We start from the raw sequence: 24,636 nt of genomic DNA on the forward strand, positions 1-24,636 counted from the left end.
AATGGATTAACTTGATCACAGCACTCAACTGCACGCCAATCATAGTGGATTCTGCTAAATCGCTCGAGATAACCTTGGACAGCAACCTGAATATGTGTGAACAAATCAATTCGATGGCCAAACCTGCCAGGTTCCATCTGAGCAACTTGCGAATACTAAAACCCTTCCTTGCTGCTGCCGACCTAATAAACACAGTTCAGGCGTTAGTCATCTCCAGAATTGAATACGGCTGCTCTATCCTATCTGGCCTACCAAAGACTTTGACGGCCGCGCTAAAAGCTTGCCTCAACGCAGCAGCTAGACTCTTATCTGGCTCATTTTTTTTACCACATTTCACCACATCTGAAGGCCTTGAACTGGCTTCCTCTTGAAGGCAGAATCCAGCTCAAGCTGGCCTGCATCACTCACAAAGCCTTGTACGCGAACACCCCAAAGTATCTCGCCCAGAAAATTGTGATATCTGGGAGAACCAGAAACTCCCGGTCCGCCAGAGACCGTGTGCTCCTGCCACCCCGCTTCCACAATGTAAAAACATATAACTGAGCGTTCTCTGGGGCCGCACTGAGAATCTGGAACTCGCTACCCCATCCATCAGAAGAATTCCGACTTTGTCACGCTTCAAAAAGGAAGTGAAAACCTTACTAATGAGCAAATTCCTCCAATAACTCCTTTATTGCGCATTCCGCCTTTTCATGGCCTAAGTTTCAGTTCATAATCTCCTGTATTGCTTGGCCCTCTCCATGTATCAATTGTTCCCCTTGTTTTATTGCGGACATGTCGCTCTCTGATTTTGGTACTGTACTGTTTATTGTATATAGCTCTGACTTTTATCCTACTGTAGTAAAGTCCCTAACACCGTCCTTGTATTTTGCCTATGCCTATACTGTACGCAACGTGTTTATCCCTGTAAAGAGCTCTGATACCCGAAAGTGTCATGTTTGCGCTATATAAAATCTCAAATAAAATAAAATAAAAAAATAAATAAGTAAATAATACCTGAAAAGCAATGGCGGGTCTTCCATAGTAGTATCAGGATGTAGCCAGAAAAGAGCAATTCAAATTAGATGTACACCGGCAGAGTTCTTAATCAGTTTTCCGATATTTTTTGCATTTGCTTTTCTCTCACACCAATCTGCGCTTCTAAACTTAAAAGCAGAACGGCTTAGGTTTAAGTGTTTCAGAAAATGTGGCAAAGTGCACACATTTCCCTCATTTTGGAACGGTAGGGTGAGACAAGAAAATAATTAATCTGGAAAAATGCTTTTCAAGTAAGGAAATCAAAATACCGAAAATAGTTTGTCAAATTTTCTAACCCAATTCATGCAGGTTTTCTGAAATGTGAAGTTTACACACAACCACGTTCGGTGTTAGGCAAATTGGTAAGCAAGAAACTATTTAAATGAACTGGAGTTTCGTCATTTCTGGACCAAACCATAAGTGTATGGCTTGTGGTTTTGTGAACTGGTTTGGCATGGAAATCTTCACAATTGATAGGTGCATGCCTGTGCACCCCAGTATTATAACTTCTGAGTGAATATACCTTTGCCTGTATGCAACACATGTGATCTATCTAATGGCTAGCCAAGGCCAGCACATTATACTTTCCCTCCTCGGACTGACAAATAGAGCAATATGGTTCACAAACCAACATCTTGACACACAAAAATAAATGCACATACCATACTGAATGCGAGTCCTCACCGCAGCCACAGGCACATTGTAGATCTTCTGAAGATAGTTCTGGATATCAAACTTCGTCATTCTGCCAAGAGCAATGAAGAGCCGAATGTAAGACACAATGCAGCCACACAGGGACGTGAGCACCTCCACCTCTAAACACTTGGGCCTGCCAGTTTTCACATATTTTCAGGGTTGCAGCCTTAGACTGCATTCACCCTCACTGAATGCATCCCAGGGCACCCTATGAACAGTCTGTGTGGGATGCACCCCCTTATTTAGTTAATTCTCAACCAAGCTTTCCACTCCTGATGTACTGTGTAATTGGTGTGCACCTACTTCGCTGCTCTGAATCCACAGTCCCTGCAGTGTGGATTTATTTCCGTCACCACCCTGCACTAAAACACTCTCTCTTCAGTGCCCACTTACTCCATAGTTGCGTCCCTTGAATAACATGTCCCTGCAGTTTGAGACATCTCCCTACCATAAAACACCCTAAGCTCTGAATGTATTCCAGGGATTCAATGTCCATGCACTTGCTTTAGGGCTTCGTACTCTGAATAGACTATCGGGAGTGAGCACTTATTCCACAATACATGCTCTGAAATTTCTCTCTGAGGTGTTGGCGCAGTGTGCCCTTACTCTGGCTGCAGCCTCCAAAAATGCTCTTCAGTCTGCACGCGCTTACGTATTGCTTGAAAACACCATTCTCGACGGCATCTACTTACTCCAGGGCAGTGCGGAATTGTACAGTATCTTCAGGTTGTTCCCTTCCTGGCCTCACCAGTGTCATGAAGAAGTTGGTCCTAAAGATGCGTAGCTGTGGGTTTCCTTGCTGATAGAGTGGATATCTGTGAAAGGGAAAAAAAGCAAACTTTTAGACTGTTGTAAATAGGGACATTAATTTATTCCGGTATTATGGTTCTGGAAATCCAAAGTAGTGGAAGTCAGAAATCTTAATTCCTGCGTATTTATTTTTCTTTCTCGGACTTCAAAGTGAGAGGATTTATGTAACAATCATGCTGGCTACTGAGGGTGTGCTGGAGGAAGGCTGTACAAGGTTGTTTTTTTGTAACACACAACAAAAAATAAATGTCTGAAAACTAACTGTGCAGATATTTTAGAATATATCACAATTAGGAAAGAACAAATGAAGCACATTTTGTGTCATTTTAAAGTGTGGTGTAAACAAATATTTTACCACGATCAAAACAAATTAATATACTTGGCGACTTCACTCTACTCTGCACCTCTCCAACCTATGCTACTACACTTCATGCCTCTTTACTGTGCACCACTGTAATCTACTCTGTAGAACTCCTCTCTATGCCAGTCCACTATATGCCAATACACTCTAATCTACATTACATTTTACGCCACAGCACTCTACCCTGCATCACTCCACTCTTTGCCACTTTACTTTATGCTTCTCTGCTCTACACCACTGCACCCACCGCAATGCGCTCTTCCGCTAGCCATTTTGAGTTGGATAACAGACAATTATCTACAACTGAACGCAGACAAGAACGAGATCATTCTGTTTGGCAAAGCCAGCATGCTGTGGTCTAATGAGTGGTGGCCCTCCCAACTAGGATTAGTCCCATCTCCCAAACAATCAGTGAAGAATCTTGGCATAAAAATTGATCAAGCCCTCTCTGTGAAAGATCATATCCTAGTTACCACTGGCAATTGCTACCATAATATGCGTCTCCTACGCAGAATATTTCCTTTTCTAATCCTCTCTGCGAGAACATCATTAGTTCAAGATCTAGTAGTGAGTCGACTCGATTACGGGAACGTTCTATTGGCCGCAACTAATGAGACGCTCTTGGTTAAACTAAAGGCGGTGCAAAATTCGGCTGCCAGACTTATTCTAAATCTTCCACTGGGTACCCAGTCGGCTCCTTCATTGAAGTCTCTGCACTGGCTGTCGGTAAGAAAAAGGAGCATTTAATATCTGCTGCCTCGCATATAAGGCTATAAGGGGCAATGGCCCCAGCTATCTCCAACAGAAAGTTAAATGGTTTGTACCCACCAGAATTCTAAGATCCAAGGACAAAGCCCTGTTGTGTGTCCCCCACACCCGTCGGACTACATGTGGACGGAGAACCTTTTCTTACCTGGCCCCTGTCTATTGGAACAGACTCCCAGTGCATATTCGGACATGTTCAAATTATTGGCAATTTAGGAAACTATTGAAAGCCTCCTTGTTCCAATGAGATCTCTTTTGTAGATGCTTGCCTGCTACTGTCTGCAGCGCAGGGATGACCATGGGTGATTTGAACGATATATTAAATTTAACAATACATAACTCTGTACCACTCCATTCTGCACCAGTTCAGTATATGCCAATCCACTCTACACCACTCTAATCTACTCTGCAGGCACTACCCTCTACCCTGCACCAATCCACTATGCGCCACTTCACTCTATCCTGCATCACTCCACTGCACTCTGTACCACTGCATTCTATGCCAATGCACTCTAAACCACTTTACTCAAATCCAATGCACTCTATGCCAATCTACTCAGCACCACTGCATTCTACGTCACTATACTCTACAACACTATGCCACTACACTATACACCATTGTACTCTGTGTCACTTCAGTCTACTTTGCACCACTGTACATTACAACAGCTCTCTATGCCAATCTACTGTGTACCACTGCATGCAATACACTCTACACCACTGCACTCTACTCTGCAACAGTACGTCACTGCAACACTCTACTCTGCGCCGATGCACTCTACGCCACTGCACTCTCCACCACTGCACTCTCCTCTGTGCCACTATGCCAATGCATTATACGCCACTACACTATGCCACTCTACTCTGCATCGCTCCACTCTAATCTAATCTACTCTGCACCACTGCACTCTACGCAACTTCACTCTGGAACAATCTACACTATGCCACTCTATTCTATGCTATTACAATCTACCCCGCGTCACTCCACGCCATTCTTTTTTATGCCGGTGCACTCATGCCACTGCCCTCTATGCCAATGCACTCTACAACTCTTTACTCAAAACCAGTAAACTCTACGCCACTGCACTCTAAGTCAATCTACTTCGCAAATATCTACGGCACTCTGTTCTACTCTGCACCAACACTGCACCCTGCACCCCTGCTCCCCACTCTGAAATACTGCACCCCACTCTACGGTGCACCACTGCACTATGTCACTGCACTCTACTTCACTCTAATTTACTGTGCACCATTGCACTCTACATCACTTCACTCTATGCCTCTCTACTCTGCACCAGTCCACTGTATGCCAATGCACCCTATCCCGCTCTACTTACCACCACTGCACTTGACACAACTCCAGTCTACTTTGCACCACTCCACAATACTGCACTCTACTCTGTACCACTCAACTCTACACCACTTCACTCTACTCTGAAACAATCTACTCTATGTCACTCCACGCCACTGCAATCTACTCTACACCACTTCACGCCAGTGCACTATACACTACTTTACTCAAAGCCAATGCACTCTACGTCAACTACTCTGCACCACTGCACTCTACTCCACTTTACTATTCAACACTCTGCGCCACACCACTCCACTCCGAAACAATCCACCCGCCACTCTACCCAGCGCCAATCTACTCTGTACCAATGTACTTTGCACCACTTCGCTCTAGGCCACTCTACTCCAAAACACTCTACTCCATGATACTCCACTCTGACGCTCTACTGCATTAAACTCTACTCCACACTCTTATCTACTCTATACCACACCATGGCACTACTCCTCTCTATGATGCTCTACGCAACTCTCTGCACGCCTGCACTCCTGCTCTCATCCCAGTGTACCAGTAGTTTCACTATCCTTCTCAAACGGGAAAAGCAATAAGCAGACCTTGCCTCAGAGCTAAAGGTACCATTAGAGACCCTTGCAAGTGTAACATTTTTATGATCCATTTCTGAAGTCTAGAAATCTAAATCACAAGAGCCAATATTCTTCCGTTTTCATGTCTATCCCTGAACTGTAGTTTTCCTCTCGAAAGACAGTCTGTCATGACCACCTGCCATAGGACGGTGATCGATGCATGTGTTTGACAGTCTATCAGCCCAAAAGCAGTATTTCTCCAACCAGTACATGACATACTTGCCTCTAGAAATGTGTTCATCTTTCTTATGGCCACAGATCGGCCATTCGGATTACAAGCCTGAATTAGTACTACGGGTGCTTGCAAAGTTTCAGTTGCCGATGACACTGGAGCTAGCTATCCTTCCCTCCTACGTTCCAACTGTGGTTTTGTGGCTTTCCACAGAGACCCACAGATTTCCCAATTAAACTTCAGGTGCTCAGGCCGTTTTTAGGTCTCAGCCTGATCCAGCGCATGTGCTGGTCTGGCCGAGACAGCGCATGCGCTGGTCGGGCAGAGACATTTAGTAGCTGTTTGAAAAGTGCTACCAAAGCGCCGAACAGCTTGCTATCACGCGCACAAGAGTACGTGTGACGTGCACAGATGCCATTTGCCACTCGCTAGTGTGCGCGTGCCGTCACTTTCAGGGCAACGACAACCCGCCCCAGCAGAACACTTTCGCTTTGCGAAGTCACTTTCAGGGCCCCGCCAGGATCCTATTAGGCACTCCGATCCGGGTGGTGGCAATGGCTGTGGCTGGTGTTCTCCCAGGCAGGGATCGCGGGCAATGACTAACACAGGAAACAGCCAAATCCAAGCTCGAGTGACGCCTCCCTGCACACCAATGAAGCGAACTGGACATTACGAGCCGCCACCTCCCATTCCAATTAACTCACTAGCGGGAGGAGCATTAAAGCAAATCAAGCGCCAGCATACAGGCCTTTGTGTACAATGAGGAAACTGACGCGTTGTCCCAACTGGCTCAAACACTATTGAGGCGCAGAGAGAAGCCAGCAACGCTACCAGAGGGCGTCGCAAATCTGGTTTTAGGTCCTCTTCCAATGAAACAGGAGACCCCGCAGGCTCGGACGGTAATGGGCAGTGGGTCTCTGGTGACGGTTGGCCCCAACAGCCACGGACAGGCAGGCAGCAACCATAACCCGAGCGTGCTACCGTCGATCATGAAAAAGGCTCTGAGTGCACGTCACACTGAGCGCCGTGACGAGTGGCAGCTGGGACACTGCAGCAAGCAATGGACCTTCACCTTTTATGCTTGTTAAAGATCAATGTGGGTTTTTTACTAGCATAAAAGTAGGCAATATCCCAAAGCGTGCAGGCTTGAAGAGAAACAAAAAAGGATACAAGCTGTTGACGTCATACTGCTACAAATAAGGGTGAGGCAGACAGGTCCGGCATTAGCGCTGGTGGCAACGGGCGAGGCACTCTTCTTTGGCATTCCGCTGTTCCCACTCCCCACATGGCCTACCTCGCCACATATTCTCTTACTGCCACACTCCAATAATGCCCCCCTCTCTTCATAGCCCCTTTCTCGCATGCATTTTGTTTATTTTATGTAGAGCTGAGCGAGCTTACAAATTAACATGGAGAGCCGAGCTAAAGTTCTGGCTCGGATGCTAGAGCCCGTTCAGAAGCCGAGCCCTGAAAATGTTTCCTAAGTAATCATATAAACCAATACATAAAATATGACAATACCTCTTCAAAATTCAAGAAACATTTTTACATGTGGAAGCTTCGGCATTGAAACATAACATTATAGCACTGCACTGAGAGTACCAGTTACATTACACCAGATCACATTCATTTTTCAAAGGCACAGGAAGATTAAGTCATTTGCCCAGAATCACAGTATGCTGAGCGAATGCTGAGACTCAAAGCCTCATATTTCTGCAGCTGGATGGTGACAATGCCCTGTGCCACCTAGACTTCACATTAGTCTCCCTTAAGGACATTCAGCACGCCACAGCATGTCTCACTAAGTACCTGGAATAATATGGTCAACCCCAGACGCCTTGACAATTTCACCGGGATAGCCCGCACCATCTTCAAAACGAGCAGCAGCATCTGTAAAACCACCACAACTGGCATGCGTGCCTGTCTGGCTGACAAGCTCAGCACATCTTGTGATTCTAAGCACACCTGCAGCCAGGACGCCATCAGACTAGAGCCAAAGAAGTGCAATTAATAAAAAAAACAACAACAATGCAACGACGATCAGGAACGATATCCGAGTATCATTCACTACCACTCAAACCATGCTTCAATACAAAAAGCAGCTGAAGACTCGCATACTGAAAAAGCACAATATCACAATGAACTAACATTCCCATTCCCCTTCTACTCTCAGAACCTAGCTTTCCCTCCCATCACTCACTGACTGTAACTTTGCACCTTTGACAGTAAAGAGCCCTGGGTTGCCTCTTGTCTAGGTTTGTGATATACAAATACCACATACATGCAAAGCACAATATCACCCGATGATAAAAATTCACACTGTGCACAGTTTAAAGTATAGCACTTTCCAGTAAGCATCAACCCAGCTTAAGGCACAGACCACAAAAAAACATGTTTAAGCAAGGAAATCATGAAGATTTGATGGGTTATCAAGATTTGATGGGTTATCAAGAGGATGTTTATTTGTATGAATGAAACTCCTGAGAGAGCTCCATAATTTTGCAGATTTTTATTTTGCCTTCCTGTAAAGCCTCTTGTTCCAATATTTTACACCAGCTACTGTCTGAGGCCCCGAGACAAGTGCTGATATGCCACACTGGTTTAAGTGCATCCGAAGGCCCCATTTCAGTCACAGGGAAATAATCTCTCTGGTGAATAACTAATGCCTGTCTTGTGGGTAGCAGTGTGATGTTTACAACTGGGAGACATCTTTTATTCTATGTCCCTGAGTATAAGGTTTACCACTTCAAACACCCAGTAACCCTAACTCAGCCTTTTCTCTTATACCAAGGGTGTGACAGTCTCCTACCTGCTTGAGATGCATATTAGCAGTGATGTGTGCATGAAACTGTGTCTCCACCACTTCAGGTAACTGGATGCCCCTTGGTGAGTGCTGTAAGTCTCAGTGTAGTGGATAAGTTATCATGGTGTATTGGGAGGCGGGTTCAGTGGAGTGTTGTAAGAAATCAGGTTTTTAATTGAGGGGGTGGAAATCCTTCAAGCAACAACCACAATCCTAGTCAGGTTGAAGCACAACATTCACTAAATTAACATGTGCTAGCACTCTGGTAGCTTGGCACAAAAACAGTCAGGCTTAACTTAGAATCACAGTGTTGAGCGTTTTATGAAGCACTGTTTACTGTCGGCGTATAATGAGTTATTTAACCTGATGTTAACGTCAACATGCAGGTTGAATAGGGATTTTTCAAACGAAGGCATTAACCCACTGAGCTATCCTATATAAAATAGAAATACATTACCTGCACGCTAAAAACAACACCCACAGTAGACATGTTAATGTCTGAATGTAAAAACCGAAACCTCTGAGCATATCTTTCCAGCAAGTTCATTAACCAATTTACCAGCTTTATGCCCTGCAACCGAAACGTGAGCTTAACCAATTTTACAATCCTATTTCTCACGATTTAAGAATGCCAGACTGCTTTACTATCCCTTTTTAGGTATCGCCTATGCAGCGCGCATGCGCTGTATAGGAGGAGACCTTTAGGAATAGATTTGCTTTTTAAGCCAAAAACGTGCACGCTTTGCATTGCTTTCAATGGCAACGCGTGCACGTTTGGCGATTCCCTTGCGCGAGCGTGTTTTGGCGACATCTATTTGTAATTAACTTTCAAGCAGATGGTGCCCCTGCTCGCTCCCACAAGGGAAACGCTTTGTGGGTCTGTTTTTTTTTCGTGCTTGTTGTGCTTGCCTTTGACCACGAGCTAGATTAAACAGGGACTGCTAGGAAGAAGACAGTCTCAGTTAAGAAAACTAAAATTAAATTACACCAGAACAGATAAAACAAGTAAGTTGAGCAGATTTCCTAAAGACGAACGGGCTAAACAGCCAAGTTCAGAAACCTACTTGAGATAATTAGTTTAACGTTACTTTGACAGTATTCCCTTTTCGTTTTGTAATTGCAAGCAAGGCTCGTAGTCACACTACGGCGGTGGGCAGCACTTGTTTCCCTGTAACCAAAGCATGCACATATGTACCTTTTTCCAGGTCACCTGCTGAGCTACTAAACCATTTCAAAAAATGGGGTTTCCCAAGGTTAGTCCTGGACCTGGGCACTTACTGGTACAAAAAACAATGGTCCTAGAACCTGGTTCATAAAAGCAGCTAATCAAATAACATAGTTAGTGTAATTTGTTAATGTAAGTTGGAGCTCTGAAAGATATATTTAGGACAAGCTCCTTAAACCGAAGTCAATTGTTTGAGCATCAAATGGACAAGAGGCAAACAAGCAACAAACCAAAAGAGATACATTCACGATTTGATTTAATGTACTTAGTTTCAGGTGAAAAATCAAATTTAATTCAATTAGTAGAGGGGGATGAAGGTTGCTCCAAGGGGGAACGTGCATGAAGGAGAGGTGCTCAGTGTTTGGTCAGTGAAAAGGAAGGAAATTCTGTGGCATAGAAGGAAAGGAGGACTTCGTATTCTTTTCTTTTACAATACGTACGGTTGTCAGTCACCGTCATATACAGCCTACCTACAGCCTGGGGTGAGGTGTTGACGGGTAACCTGGGAGAGGTGGCTAAGTCACTTGGGGGTAGAGAAGGATAGGGTCAGGTTTGTTGCTTAGCATCAATGAATGGTGCGCGATTAAAAGAAAGGAAAAGGGGGCTTATTCTCCGCAACTTGCGTGATGGGGAGCCAAGCATTTGTATGCGTCATACTAGGATTAGCAGGGTATATTCATCTAATGATTGGATTGTGCACTGGGGAAGAAGAAACAATTCATGAGGTATTGAAGGGGCATCAATAATGATATAATGGCAGTTACAGGCCAGCTGCAATGACAAACGATAAGGCTGGTCAAAACATACCTCAGAGTTTGTCCGGAGTGCAAAAATAAGGAAGAAAAGAAACACCATCGAGTTCCGTGTGTTAATCACGGTTGAACTGATCGGCGATCTATAAGGTAAAAGGGAGGCCTTAGAAACACTATTAGCAGGCGGCGGTAAAAGATTCACAGTTAAGCCGCATGAAAACCGGTGTCAAGTTACCTGGTGATAGCAAAGATCTGTAGAACCGTTCCGTCTCCCTGCACGCATTGAGTGCGGGCTGCCCCGTCAGGCTGTTAATTAAAGAACGGAGCCGCGGGAAAACGTGTAAGAAACGTGCGGCGAAGGCCAGAGTTGAAAGACTCACGGGGCCAACCGCCGGGGACCGGAGGTGGAGAAGAAGTATTCACTGTTCATTGTGGCATCTTAAGAAAAAAACGAGCACTAAAGGCACACTATTTACAAGCATTACTGTCAAAGGACATGAATTATATACAGTGTGTAATAAATTAGGTGCACATTATATACACTGAAAAAAGGGAGCCATGTATACGATGAAACTGTATGCAAGCCACATTACAATCATTGGTAATTTACAATCTAGTGAGGGCGGTCAGGTTAATTCAAGCAATTCAACCACATTATTCATGAGCATTACTTCCAAAGGACATGCCTTATTTAAAGCGTGTGAAGGAATTATTCTTGGGTGCAAAGTTTATACAGTGAATAATAGTATATACATTAAAACAGTATTCAGGCCATATTACAACCAGTACTAATATAAACTAAGTACATTAAATCAATTGGTGAATATATCTCTTTTGGTTTGTTGCTTGTTTGCCTCTTGTCCATTTGGTGCTCAAACAATTGACTCAGGTTTAAGGAGCTTGTCCTAAATATATCTTTCAGGGCTTCAACTTACATTAACGAATTACACTAACTATGTTATTTGATTAGCTGCTTTTATGAACCAGGTTCTACTAAACCAGGCAAAATATACAAATTTTAGTCATCGGGTAGTCCACCTTCACACGTGTTTGCAGTATCATACATGATCACCAAACTGCTGCCAAGATGTTCACACCTGTTACTGCACGAGTCCCTCTGAGGAGGTGGCTCTTTGGTTTCTCTAGGTCCAGGACTGGCTGCGTTGATATCCAACTGAGCACAGGGGTCAGCCACACAAGAGCCATCCTCCTTGCCCATGCGCTCGATCACCCAGAGCGAAATGAAATATCCACTCACACGTGCAAGAACAGGCAGTAAAGCAATTTACACTTAAAGTTCAATCATAAAAATCAAACAAAAAAAAAAAAGTGGGTTTATGCCGGCCACGTTCCCGGGGAGGGTAACACAGATCACTTTCATTCTTTACAGCTTCCCCCATGGGCGCTATATAAAACCTTACAACAGACTCCAAATATATTTTGCATTCCTGCTCGCAAGAAGCTCCACGCAGCCCAGGTTTAAAGCACTAGCAGGTGGCTAAGATGGCGGCCTGAGTAGACACTAGTTCGTGTGGCTTCCCGGCCCCAATCCCCATTGTGACCCTAATTCAGCACTTAAGCCCCCAGGCTGGAGTGATTTGTGCCTAGCAACACAGGGGCAACTGGCGCCCGTCCCTTTGGTGGCGAGAGACTGCCGATAGCCTTCCCCCCACGAAGCAAGGTCCAGACTGCTGCCCGGGTGTAATGGCGGCCGAGACCCTGGAGAAAGCCGCGACGAGTTCCCGCCCGGGAGACCCACCAAGAGGACGCCTGCCGAGGGGTCGTTGACCGGAGCAGAGGTCAGGAGCCGGAGGGGAAGAGCGAGGCGAGCCGCGAGAAACCGCCCGGCGGTGGAGAGAACGCCGGCAGGGAAGGGCGAAAATCGATCCCCAGGCTTTGGGGCCTACGGAGGTCAGTCTGCCCGCAGCACAGAAGCAGCAAGGAGGGGTGGCGGGAGACCAGCGAGGCGGAGAGAACACCCATGGGCATAGACTGAGGGGCAGACCTGCTGACTGCGCACAATCGCCCCGAGAGAAGGGGCCAGGGCCCACAGGACATGGACTGGAACGCCAGTACCAGTGGTGCTTGCCCAGAGCTCATAGCGCTTTGCCAGCGGGGTGACTGAGCCAGGCGGGACAGGCTAGGGCCTGCGCCGGATCTGGCTCAAGCGGACTTAGTGACGATCAATCTGCGCTGCCTAGCTGAGAGAGGTGCTTGGAGCGGGCCCTCGGTGGGGCCTATCCCCCATTGAACACAGAGCACACCGGTGGACGGGGCACGTGGCTGGCGCGGTGCAGTAGACGGCGCGAGGAGCCCAGATCGCGGCCTGCGGTGCCCGAGTTCCAAGTGAGCACGCACTCCCCTGAGCGGACCCCATTCGAGTGGGCAAGCTTGCGAGGCTCTCCAGGGCTAGAACAGCCGGCGCACCATGGCCACTGTGGGACAATGGGGCGGCCGCACCATAAAGGACATGCTGGTCAAGGGCACCCCTAAGGGAGAGAAGAGCCCGCCGACCCCGACAATGGCGAAAGACACTACAGGGCAAAAGGACAGAGGGGCCCCCCATCACTAAATCGTTCTTGGAGACTTTATTTAACTCTTTGCGAGAGGACTTCCAGACGCTAAAACAGGACATGGCCGGGGAGCGCCGTGATGGTGGATAGTTTGGGGGAACGAGTGGCGGCGGTGGAGGAAGCAGAACAGACTAGGAGCGAGGAGGTAGAACAATTTCAGCAAGAAGTTATTCGCCTCCGCGACAACAAGTCGATCTTCAGGCGCATGCGGAAGACCTCGAGAACCGTTCTCGGAGGAACAACATAAGGGTCCAAGGCGTGCCATCCAAAGCAGAGGGGAATAGTGTCGCTCACTTTCTATAAGGAATGTTCCGGGAGATTCTGGGGGAAACTGATGACTTTGAAATACGCATCGATAGGGCACACAGGGTGGGCCTAGCGCGCTGGGCACCTGCTCCCCCTCAGGATATTTTGGCCTTCCTACCTGATTTTCCCTTGAAAGAAAGAATATTGAGAGAGGCACGCCAGAAACAACCTCTCCAATTTCAAGGCTACCCAATGGCACTGTACCAGGACCTCTCGGCCATCACCCTGCAAAAGAGGAAGGCATTTAAGGTAGCCACGACATTGTTACGTGATAATGGGATTCCATATTCTTGGGGCCACCCTTTCAGGCTAATCTTTAAATGGAAAGGGGTTCTGCATCAACTCAGATCACTGCGAGACATGTGCCCTGCTGGGCATCGACCTCGATAAGGACTCCAAGGCTGGAGAGGCATCTTTACGACCCTCACAGGAGGAGTCGCGGCGAACTTTGCAAGATGGATGGCAACGAGTGGGAAGCAGACGTTTACCCAAGGCCAATCTTAAATCAGACCCAGCGACAGTGGCACAGGAACAGGCATCAGCTATCCAGGAAGTGTCTAAGGACACAGCGGCATTGAACTGAAGCAGCAGAGACAGGGGGCTTTTTCTTAGCACTGAGTCTATGTGGGACTGAGGGGGGACGGGCGGGGGGCCAACGAGGTCGCCGCTGCCACACACTCCTCCACGAAACGTTACCACATGCCTGTACTAAGTCTTGATAGGCCTGGGACTATGATTCACACTTGGGAGTTCCTGGTTGGGGTTAGGGAGGGGTGGGTAGGGGGTTTGGAGGCGTTAGGGTATGAAGGGGGATGGGGGGTCTGGGATGTCCAGTGCTCCAAACCTGAACTCAGCTCACGACCCGCATTTTCCCACAGGAACAGGACCTCCTTACGTGACACACATGGGCCTACACCCATGGCGTCATCTGTCCAAACATGAGCATGACCTGGTTCCTCGACAGTTATGCCACCCGCCACCCTTAACATTGTGACCCTCAATGTGCAGGGTCTTAACAACCCTATTAAACGACGAGCGATCTTATCCTGTCTAGAAAACGCACAAGCGGATATATGCTTATTACAGGAGACCCATTTACTGGCGCGAGATTGCCATAGGCTGTACTCTCGTAAATTCCCGGCGCAGATCTTCTCTTCCAGCCCCACCAAGACAGCTGGAGTAGTGATTCTAGTGGCACGACAATTCAAAGGGGAGGTCATACATAAACGCGCAGAACTTAGAGGGAGACTGCTTGCATATCGCTTCGCAGTTTACTGTTGGGTCCCTTTACGCCCCGAATGAGGGCCAGGAACAGTTCCTGCACTCTGCCCTTACGGAAGCCACAGCCACGCCAGACAGGCACATTATCCTGGGGGGCGATCTCAACCTAGTCTTTCATAATATCCTAGATAGGTCTGCCCAATGCACTCACCAGGCGGGGGCGCTCTCAGCTAACAGCATAGATCGGATGAGGGACCTGGATTTACACGATCTCTGGCACAGAAGCCAACCTCAAGATAAAGACTATTCATAATATTCCAATGCACACAAAACATACGCCAGATTGGACCACCTCTTAGCCTCAGGCCCAGTGTGCACATTAGCGACTTCAACAGAAATAAGAGTTGTCTCACTCTAAGACCATGCACCAGTCACCACCTACGTCATACCCCCCTAGAGTATGGCGCCTTAGAGACACGTTATTGCACAGAGGGGACGTGGTGAAACACATTCGAGACGCAATCAAAGACTACCTTTCCCACAATGCCAATTACGACACAACCATTGCGACGCAATGGGCAGCTTTAAGGCGGTTCTCCGCGGAGAATTTATAGCTCTCTCAACCGCAGAAAATAGGGACAGACAGCGTAAACGCGACGAACTCACACAAGGAGTCCACGAGCTGGAGCAAATGCACCAGAGAACCGGTGCCCCAAGAATTTGGAAGCAACTCAAGGCCATGCGACACCAGTTGTCGGCATTAGACATGGACCGAGCGGAATTCGCGGCTCTAAGGCTGCGGCATGCCTATTATACCGGAGGCGACAGATGTGGCCACCTGTTAGCAAATAGGTTACGAGTTACACGCCAACAGCAAAAGGTCAAAGAGATTGCCCGACCCGACAGGTCCTGTGTCTCGGAGGATGCCGATATAGCGGATGTTTTCCGCGATTTTTACGCCACCCTCTATGCGGGCAGCCCGCTGAACGGCCCAGAGGCTATTGCCTTCCTAGACTCGGTCACGCTCCCCTCTCTATCTGCGCCTCAAACGGAATATCTCGAGAGAGACATCCGCATAGAAGCGGTTATCGTCGCTATCTCTAGGCTCAAACTGGGGAAGGCACCGGGGCCAGATGGCTTTCCAGCCATCTTCTATAAGAAATTCTGCGCTACGCTCGCCCCGATCCTCACCCGCCTATTCAACACGTTTGCCAAACCTGGGGCGATACCGTCTGACCTCCTACGACTGTGGTTCCCAAACTGTGCGCCGCGGCGCCCCGGTGCGCCGTAATGAGGTGCCAGGGGCGCCGCGCACACTAGGGTGACCAACCGTCCGTAAATTCCACGGGCCTTTTATCTGAAATGTTGGCTCTCACAGGGCAGCGCTGCTCCCCTGTGAGAGGCCTCACCCCTGCTGCTGGAGGCGCCTCACACTCCTCCAGGAGCACAAGAGCAGCCCCTGCCACCCATTGTCATTCAGTATGCCGCCGATTGCCACTTACTGAATGACAATGGGGCAGTCTGGGGGTGTGACACCATGTAGTGGCCTCCTCCTGCCTCAGTGTACAGAAGGGCATTCAGTACGATAAAAAGTAAAACGTTAGAAAACACTTCATTCAAAGAAGCCTGTAAAACAAGTTAAAATGAACGGGTTATCGTTCTCTCACTGTCCTGTCATTTTAGAACAGAAGTTTTTTCAATATTGTATTCAACAAAGCCATGGTTGCTGCTTTTTTTTTTTTAGAAACTAGCAACCATTGACAAAGCCAATAGTCCTGGCTTGTTGAGGTGTAATGATACTTGCTGTATTATATATCTGGATGCAATGACAGAGACAACATAATACCAGTGAGGCGGAACACTAAGCTAAGCGCAGATTTTTATCCTAGGTGTTTTAAACTGCGCTCTTAAATACATCCACCACCCCCTTTGAAGAGACCCCCAGTTTTTTTACACCGCTTAAAGCCCTGGAAACAACACCATGTTACAGTAACCTCACATCCTGGCACTGTGCATCATGCATGACTTCTACGTTTTCAGTCTGCCTATGTGCAGGGGCATAGTGAACTCTCCACCAGCCCACCCCTTGCTGTAGTTCATTCTTGATGGGACTCTTCTGCCTGCAACTCTGCAAACAAAGGCTCAGCTCATAATGTGAAAAGGTGGGTGAGTAAATAAGTTCAGGAATGTCTGAATGGCTGGATGGATTACTGAAAGGATGAATGCATGAATGAAAGGGGGAATTGATAGATAATGAAAAAAGGGTGGATGGATGAGTAAATGAATGGAAGTATGGATGAGAGAAAAGGTAAATAGATGGATGTATAAGTGGAAGGGTAGATGTATGGGTGGAAGGGTAGATGGATGGGTAAAAGTGTGGATGGGTGTGTGAAAGGATGGATGAGTGAAAGGGCAGCTGATGGGCGAGTGAATTGGTGGATGGGTGTTTGAAAGGATGGATGGGTGGATGAATGAAAGGGTAGATGATGGGCAAGTGAATGGGTGGATGGATGAATTGATAAGTGAAATGGTGAATGAATGGATGAGTGAAAGGGTGGATGTAAGATGAGTTAGTGAAAGGGGGTAGATGGACAAAAGGATGGATAGATGAGTGAAGTGAAAGGGTGGGTGGATGAGAGAACGGATGGCTGGATGAGTGAACGGATGGTTGGATGAGTGAAAGAATGGATGAGTAATAGGATCAATGGATGGATTCATGAATGGATGAGTAAATGGGTGGGTAGATGGATGGATAAGTGAAAGGGGGATGGAGAGAGAAAGGGAGGATGAATGACTAAAAGGGTGAATGGGTGGAAGGATAAATGACTGGGTGAATGGATGAGTAAGTGAATGGGTGGATGGATGAGTAAGTGAATGGATGGCTGGGTGGAAAAGTGGATGCATGGATGATTGTACAGATGGATGGGGTGAAAGGGTGGGTAGATGAATAATGGATGGATGAGTGAAAGGGTGGATGGAGGGATGGATAAGTGGAATGATGGACGGAAGGATATATGGTGGATAGGTGTGCAAATGGTTGAATATGTTTGGATATAGATGGGCACACAGATGGAAGGACAGACATTTTTAGTGTAAAAATAAGGCTGGGGATACTGATTACGACAGACCAAACTCAATGTTCCATTTTCTCAGAGCGGGTCTCAGTACCAAAAGGTACTGAAAGCAGCAGCTGGCATAAATAAGGGTTTGGGACCAGGCACTCTGTTGGGGAAAAAAACGATGGATTGGGATGCAGCCAAAGTGATTGCCAGTGGATGAGATTAATAATTCAAGCATTCCAACCAATATAATACCTTCTTTGCGTCCCAAATACTTTAAGGAAGATAACAGGAGGTACACACCACCCACCGGTAAAAAAATGGTGGGGAGCCACGGCCAACTGCCGATTAGGTCAGGGGAGCCACAGGTCAAAAAGGTTTGGGAACCTCTGTCCTACGAGCTTCGATAACGGTCATCCCCAAGCCCGGGAAAGACAGGACTAGGTGCGGGGCCTACCGGCCGATCTCATTGTAAAACGTAGATCTCAAACTTTATACGGGGATCCTCGCAGCCCGACTAGCACCCCATTTACCCGGCCTCATAGACCCAGACCAGGCAGGCTTTATCCCCGAACGCCAGACGGTAGATAATACCAAACGCATCGTCCACCTGATAGAAAAAGCTACCCGAGTGCAGGGAGAAAGAATGATGTTGGCAGTAGACGCCGAAAAGGCATTTGACCGAGTCCATTGGCCCTATTTAGAACTGGTTATGGTAAAGGTGGGGATCGGAGATAAATTTTGCAACCTCATTTTTAAGTCCCCCACTGCAATAGTCCGGGTGAATGGCTACAGTTCGACCAGTTTTACTATCAAGAGGGGCACGAGACAAGGGTGTCCACTCTCGCCCCTTTTATTTGCCCTGTATATGGAGCCACTCGCCCAGAGAATACGTCAAAATCAGGCAGCTACAGGGATAAGGTTTGGCGGTTTCACACGTACCATCAGTCTCTACGCAGATGACATACTGTTCTCTTTAGAAAGCCCACGAACCGCCGTACCAGCATGTATAGCGGAGTTGGACGCCTTCGCCAAAGTGGCCGAGTTCAAAATGAACACAGACAAGTCGATTGCCTTAGATCTATCGTTGTCTCCCCCCCACAAGAGTTTATTTACAAGGCCTCTTTCCCATCCAGTGGGCATCGGACACGGTCCCGTATCTAGGGATCCAATTGGGCCCCTTCACTTAACACCATGGCTGTGGCTAACTACACGACACTCCGTGGGAAGATTCGGGAGGGGGTAGGCCGGTGGAAGCATTTCCCGCTCTCCTGGTTGGGCAGGATCGCAGCGGTCAAAATGACCATCCTACCTCAAATTCTCTATCTTTTCCAGGCTCTACCGTTGAGACCACCCGCCGGATGGATCCGGCAAACACAAACCGAACTTGGCCAATTTATCTGGCAGGGCCGGAAACCCAGACTGCAGAGGGCATTGTTCACGCTGGCCCCGGAATCGGGGGTCTGGGGATACCTGACTTGTATAAATACTACCAGGCGGCGCAATTGCGATACCTGGTCGAATGGAGTAAATGGGAGTCGGAGAAACACTGGCTCTTCCAGGACCAGGCTGTGGCCGGCCGTCCATTGCAGGAAATCCCCTTTCTCCGGAAGATCCGCAAGCCTGCTAACCTCTACGCCTCGTATAACACACGGGTTCCCTTAGAAGTGTGGGATGCCACTTGTCTCATCCATGACCTTACAACCTTCCCATCCCCACTTACCCCGCTGGTGGATAACCCAGACTTTACCCCGGGCGCAAGGAGATCGACTTTCACACATTGGAGGCCGGCAGGTTGCCGATTCTTATATCACATCTATAGCCCGGAGGGAGTGATCCCCTTCCCACACTTTAAACAAGAGTATGGCTTCCCAGAGTCGGAACGGATGCGCTACCTTCAAGTCAGACACTGGGCACTTCAACCACAGGTGAGGACGAGCACAGACAGACGGTTCCTGCCGTATGAACGATGGCTTCTATCCCGCACCTCAGACACTAAACTCATATCTGACCTTTACAAGATGCTGCTGACAACACAAACGCATATTTATAACCCAGGCAGGGAGAGATGGTAAAGAGAACTAGGCAGGGTCCTTAGTCACAAAGAATGGGAGAAGATATCCTATAGAGCACGTCACTCCGCATACCACATGGGGCTCACGGAGACACTCACGAAAATAACAACATACTGGTACTACACCACAGAACGGTTGCACGAGATGGACCGTAGTAAAGAGAAGTTCTGCTGGCGGGGTTGTGGCCAAGTTGGTAACCTGGTGCACTTGTTGTGGGACTGTGACCAACTACGCTCTTACTGGACACAGGTGCTTGACGATGTGGACAAACACTTTCAAACAGAGCTCCCACGCTTTCCAGCGTATGTCTTACTAGGGCTTCCTAGCCCACTAACATACCCCTTATGCTCCCGCAGAGGACGCCAAATAGCCATTGCACTGGGTTCCGCGGTGCAAAATATCCTCGCACACTGGCGCACCTCCACTATTCCCTCCATCACTGGCTGGCTGCACAGGTTGTGGCATGTACTAGGCATGGAAAAGTTATCGCTCACCATGACTGGGGAAGGAGATAAATATGAGGAGCTCTGGCAAACATTTCGATCCCTTCTGATCACGGAATTCAGAGAAATACCTTTGACTGTTGAGGCTCACGGAGCCAAAGGAGACCGACCCTTAGCAGATACAGATGGGGAGGCATAGTGGAGGGGAGCGGCGGGGAAGGTTGGGGTGGGATGAGCACTGGACAGGGTGGGGGGGGTCAGATGAGGGGGAGGGGCGGGAGGTTCTTATTGTTGTTGTTTCACCTTATCTCTGCATTTCCGTGGCTATCCTCATCAGGCTGTATTTTGTATGTTGCAACACGCCTATCTTGGGCCCCATTTGCTTTTATGCCACCTATAATTAGCACACAATCAAAATGTGTATGTGGGGAAATTTTTCTTTTTCTGTATCGATTTCAATAAAAAGAATTAAATCATAAAGCACTAGCAAACGCCCCTGATAATTAACCCCTTCCCTCCTACCTCTCCAAACAAATAAAACAAGCATTGGCATAGACAATAGGTCTCGCCTTTGGGACCTTGTAAGTAAAAAAAACAAGCATTTGCAATGCAATAGGTCTCGCATTACTGAAAGTTTGAGCTATTGGCTTTGCATTATTATTTGCAACGCCAATAGCTCAAACTTTTAGAAATTCGAGACCCATTGCATTGTACAATATTTTTTGCAGTGGAGTGATAACACGAGACAATCGGAAGTGCATATATGGGTGACTTACCTGAATATTGTAAACATGTCGAAATTGAGAGCAATAGGTGTATAAAAAAATTAAAAAATGAGTATTAATCACCCCTGGAGTATGGACCCATGCTAGGGACACAAAATGACACGTTATGTAGGTAACGTTTGTAAACCGGGTGAACAAACTTGGAGCATTAAAAACAAAGAAATACAAATGCCGCTTAAAGCCAAAGTGGGAGAGGGAAGTGCACAGAACAGACGCCCTCGTACCGCTTTGATGAAAGTAAACAAACACTGGTGGAAAGCCATAGCGGAAGGGGGAATTGCACGGAAGACCCGAGGCCGTCATTGCTAATAAAAATGATGCGATGGATGGTGAGGTGCGTATTTTGTAAATAGAGGCATGTGTTATTCACAGAGCTTATAAATGTATAGTGTGAAAAAAAGGAATATTAATCACCCCCAGAATATGGATCCATGCTCATGATACACGATTTAGGGAATGCCTATAAACCATCCAGAATCGGGTGATCAAACGTTGTGGAGTATTAAAAACAAAAATGCAAACGTCGCTCAAAGCGGGAGGGTAAAGTGCACGGAACAGGCACCCTTATACCGCTCTGATGAAAGTAAACAAATAAATGCAAACGCTGGTGAAAAGCCAAAGCGGGAGGGAGAAGTTCACAGAAGACGCACGGCCACCATTGCTAATAAAAACAAGCGCTCACCAGCATCGATCTCTTGTCTTTATGGGGCCATGCGCTTTTAGAAACACATGGCCCATAAAGATATGAAACTGCTTTACGACAGCAGCAAAGCAGGCCACAGAGTCCGGCTCGGAGGTGAAAGGGTGTCAACCAAAAATCCTCATTTCCAATGGCAGGCCACCGTTTAGCATAAACAGTGACACCAGCCAATGGAAATGAGGGGCGGGGCTTAAAGCCCTCTTCTGAAAGTCTTTGTTAACAATACATCTCGCGAGGCGAGCATCGCATGCGCTGCCACGCGAGACCTAAAAAAACTGAAGTGTAAGACTGCACGTTTACATTTACTGCATCCTAAATACAAAGTAAATGTAAACGTAAAGTCTTATACTTACTTACAAGGTCCCAAAAGCGGGACCTATTGGCTATGCCAATGCTTGTGTCCCATGTTGCTGATTTCATTTGTGGTGGTGAATCTGCAGATATAAGCAGGGTTTGAGTCGAGGGTAGACAACGTCTACCCACTAGTTTCAAAGGGTAAATGCCAGCTACCCTGCTGCAAAGCTGGCCACTTTTAGCAAACTGACATAACTTATGAATAAAAGGAGTGCTCAGCGGTAATACCAATAAGTATACACTTTCAGCGGAGTGCCACCTTCCTTTCCTACTTCTCCTGAATTCACAGAATATGCCGAGCTCATCCCGGTGTAATTTTCCCACACCGGGACACTTTCAGCACTGCCTGCACATTGTCTGCTTTTGCTTCAAGCAGCAACATGCAGGCGGGGAAGGGGCTTATCAGCTTCCAGCTTCCTCAATGACTAAAGCCGGAGTTAAGGGGCCATTAGGATTATTTTTGCTCGAGGTTTCCTGGCTTGGAGCTATCAGGAGCCTCACACCTAGATCCAATGGAGGCAACACAAAGGCTCACATCTTGCCACTTCACAGGTACTTAGGAGAGAAATGTTTTGACTTTGTTCAGTCCCTGTATATAAGAGATATGCCTACACTCTAAGAATGTCAGATGTTTTGGTCTCCCCAGGATTTACACAAATAATTTAAATACCACTATTAGGTTTTATTACTTTTATAGCACTTACGCACTACTCCATCAAAGCAGGCTGTCAGAGCACTATACATCACACGTACAGATTACACATTGGCAATAATTCATGTTTGTACAACAATATAAAGGATGTGTTACATAAAGTGAGGGTTACAAGATGTCACACGTCCTTCATTCCTGCACTGGAGAACCAGAAAATGGGAAATTGGTTATGAGGGAGGGATAACAGGAGTAATATGCTGCCTGGGGAAAAAAAAGTAACAACATACTGGAAAAAGCAAACACTCCTAGAGAATGCAAGATTAAGTAAAGCATGTGAAATGTAAGTAGGAACAACCTTAACTTTTTTTTTAACGCTTTTACATTTATTATTCTGAAATCAATGAGTGTTTTTGCCTGAAAAGTTAAGGACACAACTACAGGGCCCGGAAAGGAACCGTTTCAATGTTCATTGCTTATATCCTTACAAAACGTAAGCAGTATGCCTTAAAAAGACCACATTCCTGAACACAGAACCATGGTACACATTTATGAAGTAAAATAAGGAAAACAGATGACCAGGATCACATTAAACTTTTTCCACTCTACGCATCAACCAAGTATTGCAGTACCTCCAGGAATGGTGCACTTCCCCAATTGGGGAAACAATGTTTTTCAAAGAAAGATGGGAAAAAGAAAGTATTGCTTCACTGGCAAACTCTTTAAAGTGGCGCTAATGTGTGTGGGTGTGAATAACAACAATGTGGGCTGTTTGCAACCACTCAGTCTTGCTTTATTACATTTTTAATTTATTTTTCGTGTTTTTAACCTTTTTTTCCTCTCCGTCCAAGGTTGCACAGCAGAATAGAAACATTGCATATAAAGATGACATTTGCAGAAAAAGCATTTCTTTCTTTTTTGGATCCATTTCATAGGGTCACAAATAAAAGAAAGGAGAGGAAAGAGAGGGTAACAGCAACTTGTTTTTCAGCAAGTGAAGAGTGAGACAGAGATGGAAAAAGAGGGAATAAGAGGATGTAAAGTGAGGGGGTGGAGCAGCTGGCAGAGCAGGAGAAGTGAACACTGTAGGGAGGTGGGCGGAGAGAGAAGTGTGTGGGGAGGGAGGTGGTGTTCATTAAATTGAGAAGGGGTCCCGTACACCGTAGTGAGGCAGATATATCCACGCGATCGGTTGGATTTATTGCGAGTGGACCAAAGACGTGCATTGGGACCAAACATATCCAAATAAATAAAACATTCTTGCTTGTGGATTAAAGACTTTCTGTGTTTTTTTCTGTTAACAAGTTACAGGTACCTTTGGGGGGCGGGGGGGGGAGAAACTGTCTTTTGTTACGACAATACTGCCTAATAAAAATAAACATGTAATCAAACGCTGTAGGCAAGGTGGGGTAAGGGTGGCAGAAGGCATGCATCCTCATTTTTGCAGCCCTGTTGAAGCAGTGCTTAAAACTCTTCTTTGTGTTTCAAAGCGAGGGGATTACCATCTGTATGCAGAAGGAGGGTGTTCAGGGATTCAAGCATGTGCAGAAGAGCAGGGAACATTAAGCAAGCAGGAATTTGTAACGCGTCTAAAATCACAGCAAGGGAAAACAACTGATAAGGCTCACATTAAACATTTTCCACTGTAAGCATCAACCAGGTATTGCAGTACCTCCAGGAATGGTGCACCTCCCCAGCTGGGAAAAACAAAGTTGTTCAAAGAAAGAATACGAAAGTAGCGCTTCAATGTTTAACTCTGTAAAATGGCGCTAATATGTGTGGGACTCACTCTATCCGTGGGAAATACACGTATCTGCTAGACGATGTGCCTGGCGTCCGGTGAAAGGAAACATGGCGCAGAATCAGCAGTTACCTACCCATCCCTGAATGGTGACTGCGGCGGCCCTACTGTAGAGAACTGGGAAAGGCTTGGGTCCT

At 46.8% G+C, this 24,636-nt stretch overlaps 1 protein-coding gene and 1 non-coding gene across 2 annotated transcripts in view; both read right to left on the reverse strand.

The window, feature by feature from the left end:
- MRPL23 (mitochondrial ribosomal protein L23) overlaps positions 1 to 24,636 on the reverse strand; it is a 145,651-nt gene that overhangs the window by 111,486 nt on the left and 9,529 nt on the right. Inside the window, exons 2-3 of the mRNA XM_078682740.1 lie at positions 2,406 to 2,528; positions 1,680 to 1,762 (exon numbers count right to left, since the gene is read on the reverse strand). Coding sequence (XP_078538866.1) covers positions 1,680 to 1,762; positions 2,406 to 2,528 — 206 coding nt within the window. The remainder of the gene's footprint in view (positions 1 to 1,679; positions 1,763 to 2,405; positions 2,529 to 24,636) is intronic.
- LOC144825866 (small Cajal body-specific RNA 16) lies at positions 11,578 to 11,752 on the reverse strand. Its single transcript, XR_013609635.1, has one exon.

The sequence above is a fragment of the Lissotriton helveticus genome, chromosome 3_1 (assembly GCF_964261635.1).
Source record: "Lissotriton helveticus chromosome 3_1, aLisHel1.1, whole genome shotgun sequence".
In the NCBI taxonomy this organism is placed as follows: domain Eukaryota; kingdom Metazoa; phylum Chordata; class Amphibia; order Caudata; family Salamandridae; genus Lissotriton; species Lissotriton helveticus.